We start from the raw sequence: 16,564 nt of genomic DNA on the forward strand, positions 1-16,564 counted from the left end.
CCCGGATGACATCTGTTCGCAGCTTGTTAGTTGTTGCTGCTGCCAAACAGTGGCCTCTTCTTCAGATGGATGTCAAAAATGCCTTTCTTAACAGAAACCTCTATGAAGAAGTGTATATGAAGCCACCTCAGGGCACTTCTCCTCCTCCCAACAAGGTGTGTCTCATTTGTCGCGCTCTATACGATCTAAAACAGGCTCCACGAGCTTGGTTTGCCACGTTTAGCTCCACCATTACTCAACTTGGATTTACCTCCAGCTCTCACGACAATGCCCTTTTTACACGACAGACAACTCATGGTATTGTTCTTCTCCTTCTTTATGTTGATGATATGATTATTACTGGTAATGATCCACAGGCCATATTCGACCTACAACAATATCTTGGTCAACATTTTGAGATGAAAGACCTTGGACCTCTCAATTACTTTCTTGGTCTTGAAGTCTCTCACCGTTCAGATGGTTATCTGTTATCTCAAGCGAAATATGCATTTGATCTGATAGCACGCTCAGGAATTACAGACTCCACCACATCTTCAACATCGTTAGATCCTCATGTCCATCTAACTCCGTTTGATGGCGTTTCTCTTGACGATGCAAGCTTGTATCGGCAACTTGTTGGCAATCTTATATACCTAACAGTGACTCGCCCAGATATTGCATATGCTGTTCATATTGTCAGTCAATTTATGGCTGCTCCTCGAACAATTCATTTCATTGTTGTTCTACGCATACTTCGCTATGTCAAAGGCACCTTGGGACATGGTCTCCAGTTCTCCTCTCAGTCTTCCCTTGTGTTGTCGGGATATTCTGAGGCTGATTGGGCGGGGGATCCTACTGATCGACGATCCACCACAGGATACTGTTTTTACTTAGGTGATTCTCTCATCTCATGGCGTAGTAAGAAACAAAGTGTTATATCTCGTTCAAGTACGGAATCTGAATATCGTGCTCTGGCTGATGCTACAGCTGAACTTATATGGCTTCGGTGGCTCCTTGCTGATATGTGTGTCCCTCAACAGGGTCCTACCCTCCTCCATTGTGACAATCGTAGTGCCATTTAGATTGCTCACAATGATTTGTTTCATGAACGTACAAAACACATTGAAAATGACTGTCACTTTGTTCGTCACCACCTCTTAAGCAACACCCTCCTCTTACGTTCTGTTTCTACTCTTGAACAACCTGCGGATATCTTCACCAAAGCCTTGCCATCTAATCGATTCTGTCAATTACTTACCAAACTCAAGTTGATCGCCACTCTACCACCTTGAGTTTGAGGGAGGGTATTAATGTAAATTCTGTAAATTAGGCTAATTACATTCCATTAAGCTAATTATATTACATTCCTTATTTAATTTGGGTAATTTAGCTATTTATGTAACATTTGATACTCTTGTAAAATACAGAAAATTCATCAATAAAATACAGAAAGATTATTCCTTTCACAGTAGCAAATCAACGTACCATTTGACAGCAAAAATCAAGCCTCAACATCATCAATATCAGCTAGCCCGATACATAATTTGCTATTACACCCAATTCTCACAGCCCATATTCTGTCTATATAATTATTTCTCACATATTGATTCTAAAAAGCAGTTGGATTATCATACCTTTTGTAGCACACCTTTATGGTCACGTTATTCTTGGAAGTATTTAACTTCAAGAATAATAGGATCACTTTTTTCCTAAAAAAAATACATTTCAAGTTCATTGTTGATTGGTATAAGATTTAGATCTCTTGTACTTTGTAGTCATTTCTCTCTCTGAAAACAAATGGTTTATTAAGGTTCTTCATTTCAATCTTTTGTTTTTGTTTTTTAACTTCTCTTTTTAAAATTTTAATTTATGTTTGACAACTGGTTTTAGTTTATTCATGTTTCTTGTATTTACCTCCGTTAATTTTGAAGCAGGATTGAAGTGGTTGCTTTGGATCGTCTTCCTAGTGAAAATTTTCTCTTGCATCTACTCTCCTAACGTATCTTATAGTTGCAATTAAATTTTAAAAAATGTATAGCAACATTTATAAAAAAAATATAAAATTACAAATATATATAAAGTAATTAAATCCATATAAACAATTGGAGAGCAGGAGAGGATAACTTATTTTTCAATTGCATTTCTTTTTTGGCGATTCAAACTCTCTATGAGACTCTTTCTTCCCATGAACTTTCCTTTTCCAGCCTTCACCAAATAATCCTACATTAATTATAAAAATATTTTTCTACCTAAATTTTATATATATTTTGTTGAACAGTCCTAATTACTATTTTTTGGGATGAAGAAAACAGTCTAAATTTATTATTCCTTCTAGAGACAAGGGTGTTAAAGGACATATCAACTTATTTGAGAGATAATAATACACTCCCTCTAATCTCCTAGAGACTCGGTATAAAGTTTTAAAAAAATATTTCTTGAATTTAAATTAATATAATCTCAATATATATACCAATTCAACTGGTTAAGCTCACTTATACTAAGACTAATAAATTGGAAGTTGAAAACCTTTAACTTTAAAAAGTTTGAAATTGAGAACACCCAATAATTAAAAGAAGAAAACTTCGAATAGACCAAAAATAAATTTTGTTAGGTAAAATATTATTACAATCACAAATAAAAAATTTCTGGTAGACCTCAATCACCAAGATAAAACACTCTCGAAACATTATATTAATTGCAGAAACTAAGTATACCAGACCTCAATCACAAAAGACAAACTTATTTTAATATTTTGTACTCAAACTTTAGTTTACATGTTCAAAGTTGTTTTGAAAATTATTCAGCTGATATATATTGTGAACTTTAAATTGGATTATTGTTTCTTTTCTGCAGGTATGTTCCTCACTTGCGCAACAAAAAAGAAAAAAGAAATCAAACCATTTTCCATAAAAAAAAGAGAACATATTGTATAAAAATTAAGTTTTGGATTTTTAAATGTTAAATGTTTAATTGAACATCTTTACCTCTATCATACTCAGAGAAAGAGGAAGAAAAAAGAAAGACCTTGAGTAGAATATGGGGTTCCATAATTTAGTTGTACACAATTTCCTACATAATTTAATCCCAGTTGTTTTGACTTTGATATTATATTATACTACTGCTAAAATAACATTTTATATATCAAAGTGATGTTCTTCCACTCTTCTTCCCTCTCCTCCCCCAAAGTCAAAACGAGTTCATAACTTTGAGCAATTCAGCCTAAAGCTTATTATTATAACAATAAAAGAGAATATCTTAATAAGTAAACCTATTAATTACTACTAAAATGTGATTCATGGGATTTTGAATGAGAGCTATATATAACTATATATGATGGTGATTATATTAGAGCCTTAATTATACATATATGTTAAGGAAAATGAAGATATAATTAGTAAGGGGATATGGGTGGAAGAAAGCATTGGGTTTCCAGTTTTGTGGGGTTTGTATTTCTGTTGGTTTTACTGAATCAGCTGGTAGAAGCCAGTGCAATAAGTTCATCATGTAGGCATATTGCTATTGGCGTTGTTACTGATCAAAGTTCAAGGATGGGAAGGCAACAGAAGATTGCCATTGAAATGGCTTTTCAAACCTTCCATTTCTCAACTTCCTTTCCAAAATTGGAGCTATTCAATAATGATTCAAATGGCAACTCGGCTCGAGCGATAACTTCTGGTAATTCAAACTTTTTTTTTAGAATGATATGAACAAGTATATTAGATCAACAGGCCGTGTATCGAAAAATCTCAATAAAATTGACAAATTCACCACTTTTATCCTATTCCAACACTGATTCCATTAATGCTTGTGTTTTTAACCTAATCATCCATTTCACTCATGTAATTTATTTTTGAAGGTTTATGTTATATATTTTTAGACACTGGATTTTGCTAGATTACCATATTATTATTTTCATTTAGCTTTTTTCTTCTTCTTCTTCTTCTTTTTTTTGTTGGTTTGTGGATATATGTAATTTGTCTTTTAGTGTATTTTTACAAGGGTGTTGACTCGAACCAATTTGAAACAAAAAAAAATGTTTTCTAAACTATATATTTTTTATTTTTAAAATTTAATTGTAAATTAAATATTTGATAATCGTTTTCGTTTCTCAATTTTAAATTTGAAGAAACATTCCTAAAGAAAAGAAAATATCTCTTATCCATTTATGACTCCCTAAACATAACTGATTGTGTTAAGTCGTTTTGATGGTTGAGAGACCCGTCCAATTCAATTACGTATCACCCAACCTCATTTTTATGTATTGTTTTTCTTTTTCAAAATTAATTCTTCTTTTTATATTTTATATATTATTTAAGTTTTGAATTTTAGATTTTTCAATAGATTGATTTATATATTATTTAATTTAAAATTTTAAAATTTTCATATAAATATGTATATATTATTGTCCTTGTGAATTTTAAAATTATATATATATATTCTTTCCATATATATTTTCTGTTTTGAATTTTAGATTTCACAATTATTTTCTGCTTAGAACATTTTAGATGTTTGCAATGTATAAATGATATTTTGTTCATTTAGCTTTATTTATATATATATATAACCTTATATCTATTAGTAAGATGATAGTAGCCTGACAATTTATTAGACACTAACACTTCTTTTTTATATATGTATTCGAATATTTATTTGAAAGATTTTTGGAAGTGGAGTATGATGAAAGTGTTAATTAAAGAATATGCGAGCACTAGTTGTGATATTTTTTAATCCACTCTCTATCATATCTTTCTCTTAAAAATATCACTTCTTTTTTTATGGATATAGGAATTTTAAATTCTCTATCGCCATGTAACATTTTGAAATTAGACTTTTCATTTAACCCATAATGTTATTTGAATATTTATATTTTCCATTACAGCTTTGGATCTGATTGGCAACAAAGAAGTGAGCACAATTCTTGGGGCATTTACTTTGCAAGAAATGCAATTAATGTCCGAAATTAACAAAAACTTCATTGATATTTCCATAATATCCCTACCAATTGCTGCTTCTCTTCCTCCTCATAATAATAATAATCCACTCCCACTTCCTTCCTTTATTCGAATGGCTCACAACATCACATTTCACATCCAATGCACAGCCGCCATTGTCGCCCATTTCCAATGGCATAAAGTTACTCTCATCTATGACAATACAGACGACATGTCCTTCAACATGGAAGCTTTGACTCTCCTCTCCAACCAACTTGGAGATTTCAATATAGAGATTGACCAAATCTCATCCTTCTCTTCTTCATATTCAGAATCTATGATTGAGGAAAAGCTCAAAAGCCTTGTGGGCCGTGAGAGGAACCAGGTTTTCATTTTGGTGCAATTTTCTATCGAATTGGCCAAACTCCTTTTTCACAAAGCAAATAAAATGAATATGATGGAAAATGGATTTGTTTGGATCGTTGGAGATGAGATATCAAGTCATCTTGATTCTTTGGATTCATCAACTTTTAATGACATGCAAGGTGTCATTGGTTTTAGAACTTATTTTGATCATAACAAAAATTCTTTCAAGAAATTTAGAAGCAAATTCCATAGAAAGTATGTTTTGGAATATCATGAAAATGAAGAGGAGGAGATGAAAAATACGGAGCCCACCATCTTTGCTCTTAGAGCTTACGATGCAGGATGGGCTGTGGCACTTGCGATGCATAAATTGCAAGCAAATTTTAGCAACAAACAATTGTTGAAGGAAATTTTAAGGAGTAAATTTGAAGGGCTTAGTGGGAAAATAGGATTCAAGAATGGTGTCTTAATGGAACCACCCACTTTTGAAATTATTTATGTGGTGGGTAAGAGTTACAAAGAGATAGGATTTTGGAGAGAAAAGGTTGGATTTTTCATCAATTTGAATGAAAATAATGATCAAGAAATCAGTAGTAGCATTATTATTGATGAAGGAAGAAGTAGAAGTGATAATAATAATAATAATAATAATAATAATAATAATAATAATGTTGTTTTGAAATTACCAAGATTTGTTTTGTGGGAAGTAAATTATGCAGAAACAGGAGTAGTGAAAGGAAGGACGATTAATATTGATAATTCAAATTCCGGAGGAATGGGAAGGACATTAAGAATTGGTATTCCGGCCAACAATACATTCCGAGAATTTGTTAAAGTTTCTTACGACCACATAAATGCAATATACATTTCTGGATTTTCCATTAGTGTATTTGAAGCTGTCGTAAAGAATCTGCCTTATTCATTGCCGTATCAGTTGATCCCAATCAATGGTTCTTATGATGGATTGGTAAAGCAAGTCTACACAAGGGTAAGTACGATATAGATAATATATATATATATATATTGGATTATTGCATGTGATTCTTGCATCTATTCATTGTATCCTTCTTTGTATATATAACAAAAAAGGTGATGTATTTATATGAACAAATTATATATATGGTGGTTTTTATTAGGGTCTGGATGCCGCGGTGGGAGATATCGGAATATTTGCGGACCGATTTAAATATGTTGATTTCACAGAGCCATATATGATGGGTGGGCTTGTGATGATAGTGAAAGAGAAGACAAGAAATTGGAAAGAAATATGGATATTCATGAAAACATTTACAACACTAATGTGGATCATTTTGCCAATCTTCCATCTTGTTATAATGTCTGTTGTTTGGATTGTTAAGGATCCAAAGGATGGAGAATTATCAGGAGTTTCAGAAATGATATGGTTTGCCGTAACTGTCATCTTTTTTGCTCACAGTAAGAATTTTAAAGTCATGTTTGATAATCATTTTAGTGTCTTTTCACTTCTCATTTTAGAAAACAAATTTTTATGAGTGGATGCAGGAAAAGAAGTGAAAGGTAATTTAGCAAGGTTGGTGTTGGGGACATGGTTGTTTGTAATTCTTGTGGTAACTTCAAGTTTTACTGCAAGTCTTACATCTATGATGACGGTTTCAAGATTTGCACCATCCGTTGTTGATGTTGAAACATTAAGGCAAATGAATGCAACAGTGGGGTGCAACTATCATTCTTTCATTCCGAGATATTTGAATGATACATTGAAAATTCCACGTATAAATATTAAGAACTTTGTTGGGATTGACGATTATCCAAAGGCATTTGACAATGGAGAAATTGAAGCAGCTTTCTTCATCACTCCACATGCTAAGGTCTTTCTTGCTAGGTACTGCAAAGGCTACATCACTGCAGCTACTTTCAATCTCGGTGGCATTGGTTTTGTAAGTTCTCAACTAATAATCTACTTCCAGATGTTTTGCAGTTTTTAGATTTAAGTTTTGTTTCGATTTGTTTTACAAGATTTCAAGATTTATACTTTTAATAAGTTTGATTTTCTCACTGAAATACTCCTGGTATGAATTAAACCCAAAACTTTAAAAATCAGAAGGATTTAAAAAAAAATAGTTAAAGGTGCTATCTGAGCTGCATATATTTTTTGTGCGAGCAGCTTAACCAGTTATAATATGTCATGTAGCCAAAAAAATCTTTTAAAAAAATTTAATTGACTTTTTTTTTCGTTTGTTGGGATAAAATATGAGCTACAAGCTGCACTTAACCATTGTTTTCTTTTCTTTTATGATGTGGATAGAAAGACACGGTAGTCTAGCACTACACTTGGTATTTGGTAATAATAGGAAATTTTGTTATATGTTGCAGGCTTTTCGGAAAGGGTCAAGTCTAGCAGTGGATGTATCGACATCCATCGTGGAACTTATAGAGAGAAGAGAGATGCCACAGTTAGAAACAATGTTGTTGTCAACCTTCAATTGTTCTTCAGGGAGCCAAGTTGATGGGTCTACAAGTTTGGGGCCTTGGCCTTTCGCAGGTTTATTCATCATTTCAGCAAGTGTTGCTGCTGGATCACTTCTATATTTTTGTATATGCGGACCAAATCACGATAACAAAGACAATAATGCAGCAGCTGGAGAAGTCCACAATGGCAATAACAATGCAGCTGGACAGGAACCCATGGCCAATGGCAATAACAATGCAGCTGGACAATTCCAACCCAGGGCCAATCGCAATGATTAAGAATTATCATTTTTGTATTTTATTTTGTTTTGAATAATTCTTTTTCTCTTATTTCGTATCGGTATATCGTTGTAATTTTTAAACTTCAATCATATAAGTTTATATACTATGTAGTCTCTAACTTTGGATATAAAACCTCTATACTCTGCCATCTCGAAATCTTCATTGATTTACTAAACAAACATCGATCTCTCCACAATGAGAATACATTTTTTTGTTTTACTTGACCAACATATATTTACATGCAGGATAGAATATTGGTATAAAACTAGTTCATAAATCTTTTCCAGATTTGACATTCTTTCGAGATTGTTATTTAATATTTGGAAAGACGACTTTTCATGTAACATCCTTTTTACTTATTTTTCATGGTAGGTGTACAACAAAAACCTTAAAAATTGAAAAGCTAAACACACCAAACCAAATAGATTTATTGGAAAAACAATTAAGATATATTAGTGCACCTCCTGATCTTGTTCTCCTGCTTGTTACTTAACCTATCAGTGCACCAAGACTAATCTCTCATATATTCAAAAAAAAAAAAAAAAGAACAGAACAATGAGGTTGGGAAAAAGGCTCAAAATCAAGAACCAAACCAACAATAAACCCAACTTAATAACAATTTGATCCATTTTTTTCACTTGCTGGACATCGGTTTTGGTTCCTTTTCTACATAAAACCAATTTGTTTTGTTTTGTTTTTTGGTTGGACTCAAAATCCAGAAAATCGAACCTACCTGATATTGCTTACTGAGTATAGTTAGTTGTAGACTCATTTAATACTCCAAAGATTTTGGGTTCTCCCAACTATCTTTCTAATATAATGTATATATATCCATCAAGATGGAAGTGTGTCTCTTTCAATTCATCTCATTCTTGAATTAGAGTTTTTTATTGAACAAGTGAATATTATGTTTAGATTTCTTAAACTTTGATATCAAATTTATCTAAGTACGAATTAGTTCGATCAAAGACAAACATCTTTATTAATTCGTCATGTAAATATTTATGAATATGGAAAGATTTATATTAGAAGACGATAACATGACAAATACACACAACAATAAACCAAAGAGAGGAGCAATATATATATATATATAGTAAGAGTTGATCATGCGTCCTCCAAGAACAAACTCTTTATTCTAGTTTTTCTTAATGAGTACGTACTAGATATATAATATGATGATAACATAGAAAAGTACATAAATTTTACAACTTCTTCATTTCTTGGTCTTGTTGATTACTCTGTCAGCATACTCAAGAACTTTATCAAGTTCATCCAAACAAATAAAGCCATCTCCATTAGCATCAGCCAAATTCAAAGCATAGTTAGCTTTGCTAAATGAATTGAAGGAACCACACATGTTAAAAGCTTTTACTAGCTCACTTCTAGTGAGATAACCATCACCATCAATATCATGCTCTAAGAAAATCTCCCTCATTTCATCTTTACTAAGCCTCATCTTGTACGGCCCACAGGACGCCTTCTCATCAGGAATATTAACCTTAGGTTCAACTTTTTGAGGCTTAATTTGTTGGTGATGGTGAGAAGCAGCTTGCTCAATGATCAAAGCAGTTAGCTCATCTTTGGTCAGGATTGAATCACCATTCTTGTCATACTTTTTTATCAAATTACTTGCTTCTTGTTCACTCATGTAATTACCTTGGGCTGGGACAGGCTGATCCTTAAGAGGATTTGTAGACATTGTTGAAAACTATGTGGGTTGTGTTTTGGGATTTGATGTGGAGTTTGGAGGTGATAGAATTAAATTAATGTCTTGAAAGGATTAACACACTTTATATATACTAACTTTAGAAGCATAAGTATTTTTTTTTTCATGTACAAATTGGAATCTTATTCCTAATTTCCTCTACTCCAAAAACAAAAGATTAAAAAAAAAAGAACTTATTCCTTACCTAATAAATCTCTTTATTCATTAAGATATATATAAAGTTCCTTTTTTTAAAAAAAAAATTATGGTTAGCAAAGGAAAATTATGGTTTATATATATATTTTGCATGTGGAATGAAATAAGATTCTAAAAAGGAAGATATTCACAGCTAATTAGCAAAATAAACAAAATAAGAATAAAATATAGAATCTCTTTGTCACGGTCAAATAAGATTTTTTTAGTACAACAGTAGTTATTAAATGGTAATTAAACCTTCAATATCTTTGACTTTAACAAAGATACTACAACAAGTTTTTAGGGCAATTTTTAGAAAAAGATACGTTGGATTAGTAGTGCACCTGGAACATCTACACTAGGTGGATACCCCTTAGCACCCTCATCATTCCCGCTTCATTAAATAATCGTCAGATCAGAACAAGAGGCAGAAAAGTAACAAGGGCTAGAGAAAAACCCAGTAGTTATTATACAAAAGCATTCAAGTTTAAAGCAATAGTGCTAGTGCTATAATTTTTATAGAAATAAGATCTACTAGTCTATAAATGTGTGAGATCTTTGACATTTTTCCAAATCTCCCGAGTAGTTCTATCTTTGTTCTGGAAGATCCTGTTGTTTCTCTCTCCAACTAGATGATACATAACGCAGCAGCAATCAAATTGAAAATGATGATGCCTTTTTTGCTTTTTTTCATTTGTGTTGCATATGTTTTGAAAGCAATAGTCCCGAGTAGTTTCGATGGCAATTTAGAACTGCTATCAAAGTTCGTTTTGTCATCTTACTCTATATTGACATGCAATTTCAATTTACAGTACGTGTCATCACAAATATATGATGTTAGTACAAAACTGATATATAAATCTAAAATTGTTGTACTAAGACAATGCCATTTTTTTCAATACCATAATTATGGAAACATGAATCGAACCTTCCGTCTCTAAAATAGAAAGTAGTTTTGATTACCATTGAATTAATTAAGTTCATGTTGACTCATGTTAATTACTCTTAAAACAAATTTTAAAAATAATTGAAAGAAGGTTAAGGAAATAGGAAATAAAAAACGCCAACCTTATTTTGGTTTCTTGTTTCTCATAACTTCTGTTTCTATTTTTGTTTCTATTGTTACCATTTTGCATTTGGCAATTTTATTTTCATGTTTTTTTCTTTTTCATAAAAAAAAAAATTAATGAAACAATTGTTTTATATCAAATTTGTTTCTTAGTTCTCTAAAAAATTTGTTTAGAAAAAGTAAGAGTTAACTTTTAAAATTAAATAACTTTATTATTGTTATATTTGTTTATTTGTAATACTTGTATTTATTTCATAAAAGAGCATCCTATTTCCTGAAGAGAGTTAACTTTACTACCAACCTAACTTTTGATATTTCAGAATTTCTCCAATTTATTAATCATCATTATCTTTTGAGTGAAATGATATGATGTACCTCTTGGAAGATCAAGATGGAGAGTAAAATTATAAGACTAAAAAATATTATTTTCTAAAAACAATAAATTACCATATGGTGATTAGTTTTAATTGATACGTATAGTAGATGGATAAAGCGTTGCACATAAATGTTTTCAAATTATAATATTACATACTTAGGGTAATAAATCTCAAAACAACCATATATTTAATTTAATTTTTCTTTTCATTTTTGACAATTTCCTATTTATTTTAAAATAACAAAAAATAATATTCGTAAAACAAAGGCTGCACTTGTACTTGGCTGATGTAGAATAATTGTCTTCTAAATCTGAAAGCAATGATGAAAGCAAATAATTCTCTCTAAAGATTCTTGAGTTCGTTTTAAAAATTAAATGTATCTAGAAATTCCAACTTTAACTAATAATCCTACTCTTTATTACTATTATTATTTACAACTTTAAGGCTAATGTTAAGGACAGATCTTTTAACCCCCCTGATGCCAAGCTAATTTTTAGAAACTAATAGGAGAAAAAAAAAATGATATGCAAACATTGGAACATGCAGGACATGAACTTTTACTTGATATATCTGTTAAATAATTAAAGAATCAACCCAAATGTTTAAGTTAATGAACTATGGTACATTTTAATTATCTCATTTATAACAAAAAAAAAATTACTTGTATATGTGTCTATATCACTAGACTAATAGATGATATAAAGTGGGGAAATTATGTAAAAATATTTGAATAAGAAATATTTCTATATTTCCAAATGCATAACGTTATTTCCCTCTATTTTAGCAATTAATTGGAGTTGTTTTGTAATAAATACAAGCTATGTAATATGAAGGTAAGATCTTGCTAACTATCGAGTTTGGAAGATTAATTTTAGTGTAACATGACAACAAAGATCAAAAAGGTAATTCAAATAAAAAGATAAAGAGGAATATATAAAATATGATATAGACTTGGTTAGAATAAGATTCTCTCTGTCTTACTCATTTTAGTAAAATGGATGTAGAATACGGTTCTTTTATTATATTGTTATTATATTGTTGAAAATTAGAATTAGATTCTTTTTATCTTATAATAATAATAATGAAATATTACAAACTTTGTTATTTTTAACTCCGAAGCAACTTTTCTTTTTACCTCACAAAATAATACCCATATCTTTTAGGTTCCATACAAATATTATCTACACAATACATCATCTGAATTTATTTATTTATGATGTAATGTATGTGCGTTACTTTTTGGTCTAGAAAAATGATGAAGATGTTAAAGTTACATAAATAGCAAATTAAAATGTTGAAATTATATTTAGCAAAATTCATCTAACTTTCTCTAATTCATTTAAAATTTTTGTTATGATTTATAAATAGTTTCATTTCTTGATGCTATTCCTAACAATTTTTCCTTTATATAATATATAAAATTATGCATTATATTGTAATTTTGGGGTAAGGTATTTTGTTTATTTTAACAAAAACATTGCTGTTGCAGGGGTCGTACTTGGGCAAGGGTTTTGAAAACGATGATAGGTTGAATTTTGAGATTTATGCCTAATTTTTATAATTTTCTGTAAAAAGCAATGTTAAATATATATATATATATATATATTATCATAACTCTCCCATAAAATATTTAGCTTAAAATTTATTTAGAGGACATACAATTAAAATAATTTTATAGGTTAATTACTCATTTAAAACCATAAATTAAATAAACCATCCATGGGCGGATATATGTGTACAATAACTTTCAAATACAAGATTAATTGTTTTGATCATGTTCATTGATTGGATTTCTATTTTGTGTGATTTGTGAATTTATGCTATTGTCAATTCAAAGTATTTGTAGTGTGTGAGTGGATAGCTTTTATCCACATTACACAGATTCTAGATTTTTCGACTGAATTTATGCTACTCTATATATATATAGTCACAAAAACAGAAAGAAGAAAGAAACGTCACTTTTTTAAAAAAAGAGATTTGTCACGTACGTGACTGTTGGACACTTGGGTAATTGCATAAACATATCTCTACAAAGCTAATATTGCAACGCAGAGCAATCAACATCCTCTTTTGAAAGCTTTCTCAAAATAAAAGAGTTTTAGAATTACATAAATTATTATATTGAAGACGTGATTCGTTACCTAATTTAAAAGACAAGTACTGATCTACATTTCATGCTTTATATGTAATCTGAGAATGTTGATATTTTAGAAATTTTTTGTTAATTTTTAGAACAGACTCTCTTGTCAGTATGATCTATTTTTTTATAAATTTAACAAGGAATTAAGAAACCCTCTTTGATTAACAAAACCACAACACTAAAGGAGAAGAAATTAGAAAGATCTTACAATAAGTGGCAAACAAAATCTTATTGTAGATAGCTCTTTCCATCATCTTGTTGATTGAAGACCCTTGGTGTCAAGAATAAAAAATTTCAGCTCTAACAAACCAGAATGGATGCTCAAACGGCATCGCTAGACAGAAGTGGGTTTTCTTTCCAATTTCTCACTTTGGTGACGTTTGAATTCTCTTGATCCGCTGCTGCTGCTGCTGCAAGATTATTTACAAAAATAACCTAATTGAAACTATCCATACAAAACTAATTGAAACTAAGCCAATATATATATCTCGTGAACGAAATTAAAACTCGAAATAAAAAGAGAAAAGAAGAGAGAAATGTACAAAGTTTAATTGATTGGATTTTGGATACCTTACCCAACACAGAATAGTGCTTAAACAAAAGGGAAAGAGAGAAGTAATGATCATGTGGAAAAGTTTTTCTTTTTCTTTTTTTGGAGTACTACTCATTTTAATATATATGTAAATTAAAGAGAACAAAATGACGAGATTTTCTTTACTTCTAATAGAAAAAATATTGTATATTGTGTAGCCTTTGCTGCATCGGATTAAAAACTATCACGTAGCACTTTATATTATTTTTAAAAAATTATTAAAATACTGATTTTTTTTCTATGTAGAAAAAATATTGATGGATAGACTTAAAGTTCAATCCCTATATAAAATGATGTTTTAGTGGCGATATATGCTTAAGTATTGAAATATCATCATTATCAATACATCTAAACTAAGTACTTTGAAAAAATCCATTATCATTAAAATGATAAATAATGAAAATTGGTAACAACTTATGCAGATAAAAATTGACACAATACATGCATAACATATAATTTACCAAGTATTCATGCATACAATTAATGAAAGGAGAATATATATATATATATATATATATATTATGTTAACGATGTTTTTTTAACAAAATACTGGAGGAAGAAGGATTTGTGGGTGCACTGTATCTCTAATTTGAGTGCTTATAGAAAAAGTGATTTGAGTTGAAAACTCTTTTTCCCTTACAAAGAAATCAACAATATAATATCATGTTAAAAGTTTCTACTAGTGTTCTAATCAACATGAAACATATTAATTAGTTTATACCAATAGTTCAAACTGACCCATAATATGTGCTAACAATCAAGAAGACTATAATTTGATTCTCCTACCTCTGTTTTACTAAGAAGAAAGTTAAAAGTTTAATTCAAAAAATAAAGGAATGGCAATATCTTGGCTTAACTTTTTTTTTTTTTTTTTTTTGAGAAAGATACTTTGGGATACCAGTAGAACATCTCTACTAGGTGGACATTCCTAAACACTCACGTCAAACTCGCTTCATTAAAAATAAAGAGATGAATACAAGAAGCAGGAGATACAAAAAGGGCTAGACGGAAGCCCTATGAACCCAAACAACTAAAAAACGTTTAAGTTTAAAGCAATAGAACTGGTCGAGTAATTTTTGAAAAGAGGAGAACGACTTGTCTAGAGACCAGTTGTAGCTCGAATGTCCTTCCACACAGAGCCAACTAGTTTTTCTTCCCCCTTGAAAATCTTTTTGTTTCTTTCATTCCATATATTTTAAAGGGTGGCAGCCACTAAGTGCAGTTTGATAGTTTGTTTTTTTTTGTTTTACCCTTTGTTTTGTAGATTTCTTTGCACAGATAAGTGGAATTTGATGGAGATAGGAGTCGCCCAAGATAACTTCAACTTTTTTCCAGAGCTTTGAAGAGAAGGGACAAAGGGAGAACAAATGGTTTCTGTCTTCCTCGGCAGCTTTGCCAAGAATTCACCAAGAGGGTTTTATATTTCAAGTTGGAGTCTTCTTTTAAGCATACCCATGATATTAATACACTCATAAAGGAGAGTCCATAAACAAGAATTTACACCTTTTGGGATGGATGATTTTCATACAATTGCTATAAATTACCCAATCATTATAGTTAACTTCTGCTTGGTTGTTGAGAGGTCTCTCAAGATGGCCTATCTCACTGTATGAAAAGTTTTGCCCAAATTGTAATTTAGCTCGATTTGATCAATATCTAATTGTTAATGTTTATTAGTAATTAATTAAGTAATAACTTTTAGCTTGCTTTTAATGTAACGATTGTTTAAATAAGATTAGCCTAAAACCCACATATTAACTAATAATAGATATTAGAAGCCTTTTCCATTTCGCAACAAGATTACATAAACACAAGAAGGACCAACTTGCTCAAGCCCAGCCCTTCCTTCCTTTATTAGTGAAAGTCAAAAGCTTAGGAAACAAAAACATAAAATCATAGGGTGTTGCCAATTTTAATTTCTATCAACGCCTTCTTTTCTGAAACCTTTCGGCATAATCGATGAGTTTGTCAAGCTCGTCTTCTGAGATGAGGCCGTCACCATTCTCATCACAATAAGCCATGCCGTAGTGAGCTTTGTAGAATGGTATAGAGTGACCCAAGAACCCCATGGCTTTGATGAGCTCACTGATGCTGAGGTAACCGTCTCCGTCGATGTCGTGCTCACGGAAGATTTCCTTCATCTCTTCCCTTGAGAAATTGAACTTGCTTACACCAGGAAGAGCCATTTCTTTTGTGGGAAAAAGGATATAGCTTCGTGTTTGTTTATTGCGTTTGGGGTTGTGAGTTTTGAGTGTGTGTGTTTTGGGGTATTTATGGATGTACAAACAAAGGCTTTATTCTTATTATATCTTATGATATGATGGTCCCATTATATTCTTACCTTATGACAACAGTCACATATTCCACCTCAAAAACTTGCATCTGGTCACCTTTCACTCATTATTTAATTTTATGGTTAACTAATAATCTTTTATCTAGATATTAACAAGAGGGGAATCAAGAAATGCATCCAAACA

At 30.9% G+C, this 16,564-nt stretch overlaps 2 protein-coding genes across 2 annotated transcripts; one reads left to right on the forward strand and one right to left on the reverse strand.

Annotated features, from left to right (window-relative positions):
- Positions 1–3,383: 3,383 nt before the first annotated feature.
- Positions 3,384–8,154, forward strand: LOC101222440 (glutamate receptor 2.1). The gene is made up of 5 exons (XM_031881195.1): positions 3,384–3,654; positions 4,859–6,264; positions 6,413–6,710; positions 6,798–7,192; positions 7,629–8,154. Exons 1-5 carry the CDS (start codon positions 3,384–3,386, stop codon positions 8,001–8,003), a joined length of 2,745 nt encoding a protein of 914 aa, XP_031737055.1. The 3' UTR covers positions 8,004–8,154.
- A 1,068-nt stretch (positions 8,155–9,222) lies between these two features.
- LOC101222203 (calcium-binding protein) lies at positions 9,223–9,708 on the reverse strand. Its single transcript, XM_004152754.1, has one exon. The coding sequence runs from the start codon at positions 9,706–9,708 to the stop codon at positions 9,223–9,225; it is 486 nt and encodes a 161-aa protein (XP_004152802.1).
- Positions 9,709–16,564: the final 6,856 nt, after the last annotated feature.

This window comes from Cucumis sativus, chromosome 2, assembly GCF_000004075.3.
Source record: "Cucumis sativus cultivar 9930 chromosome 2, Cucumber_9930_V3, whole genome shotgun sequence".
NCBI lineage: Eukaryota > Viridiplantae > Streptophyta > Magnoliopsida > Cucurbitales > Cucurbitaceae > Cucumis > Cucumis sativus.

Coding starts and splice junctions, on each gene's coding strand:
- LOC101222203 (XM_004152754.1), bottom strand. CDS start 9,708: ATGTCTACAAATCCTCTTAAGGATCAGCCTGTCCCAGCCCAAGGTAAT.
- LOC101222440 (XM_031881195.1), top strand. CDS start 3,384: ATGGGTGGAAGAAAGCATTGGGTTTCCAGTTTTGTGGGGTTTGTATTT. Junction 3,655..4,858: donor GGCTCGAGCGATAACTTCTG/GTAATTCAAACT, acceptor TTTCCATTACAG/CTTTGGATCTGATTGGCAAC. Junction 7,193..7,628: donor ATCTCGGTGGCATTGGTTTT/GTAAGTTCTCAA, acceptor TATATGTTGCAG/GCTTTTCGGAAAGGGTCAAG.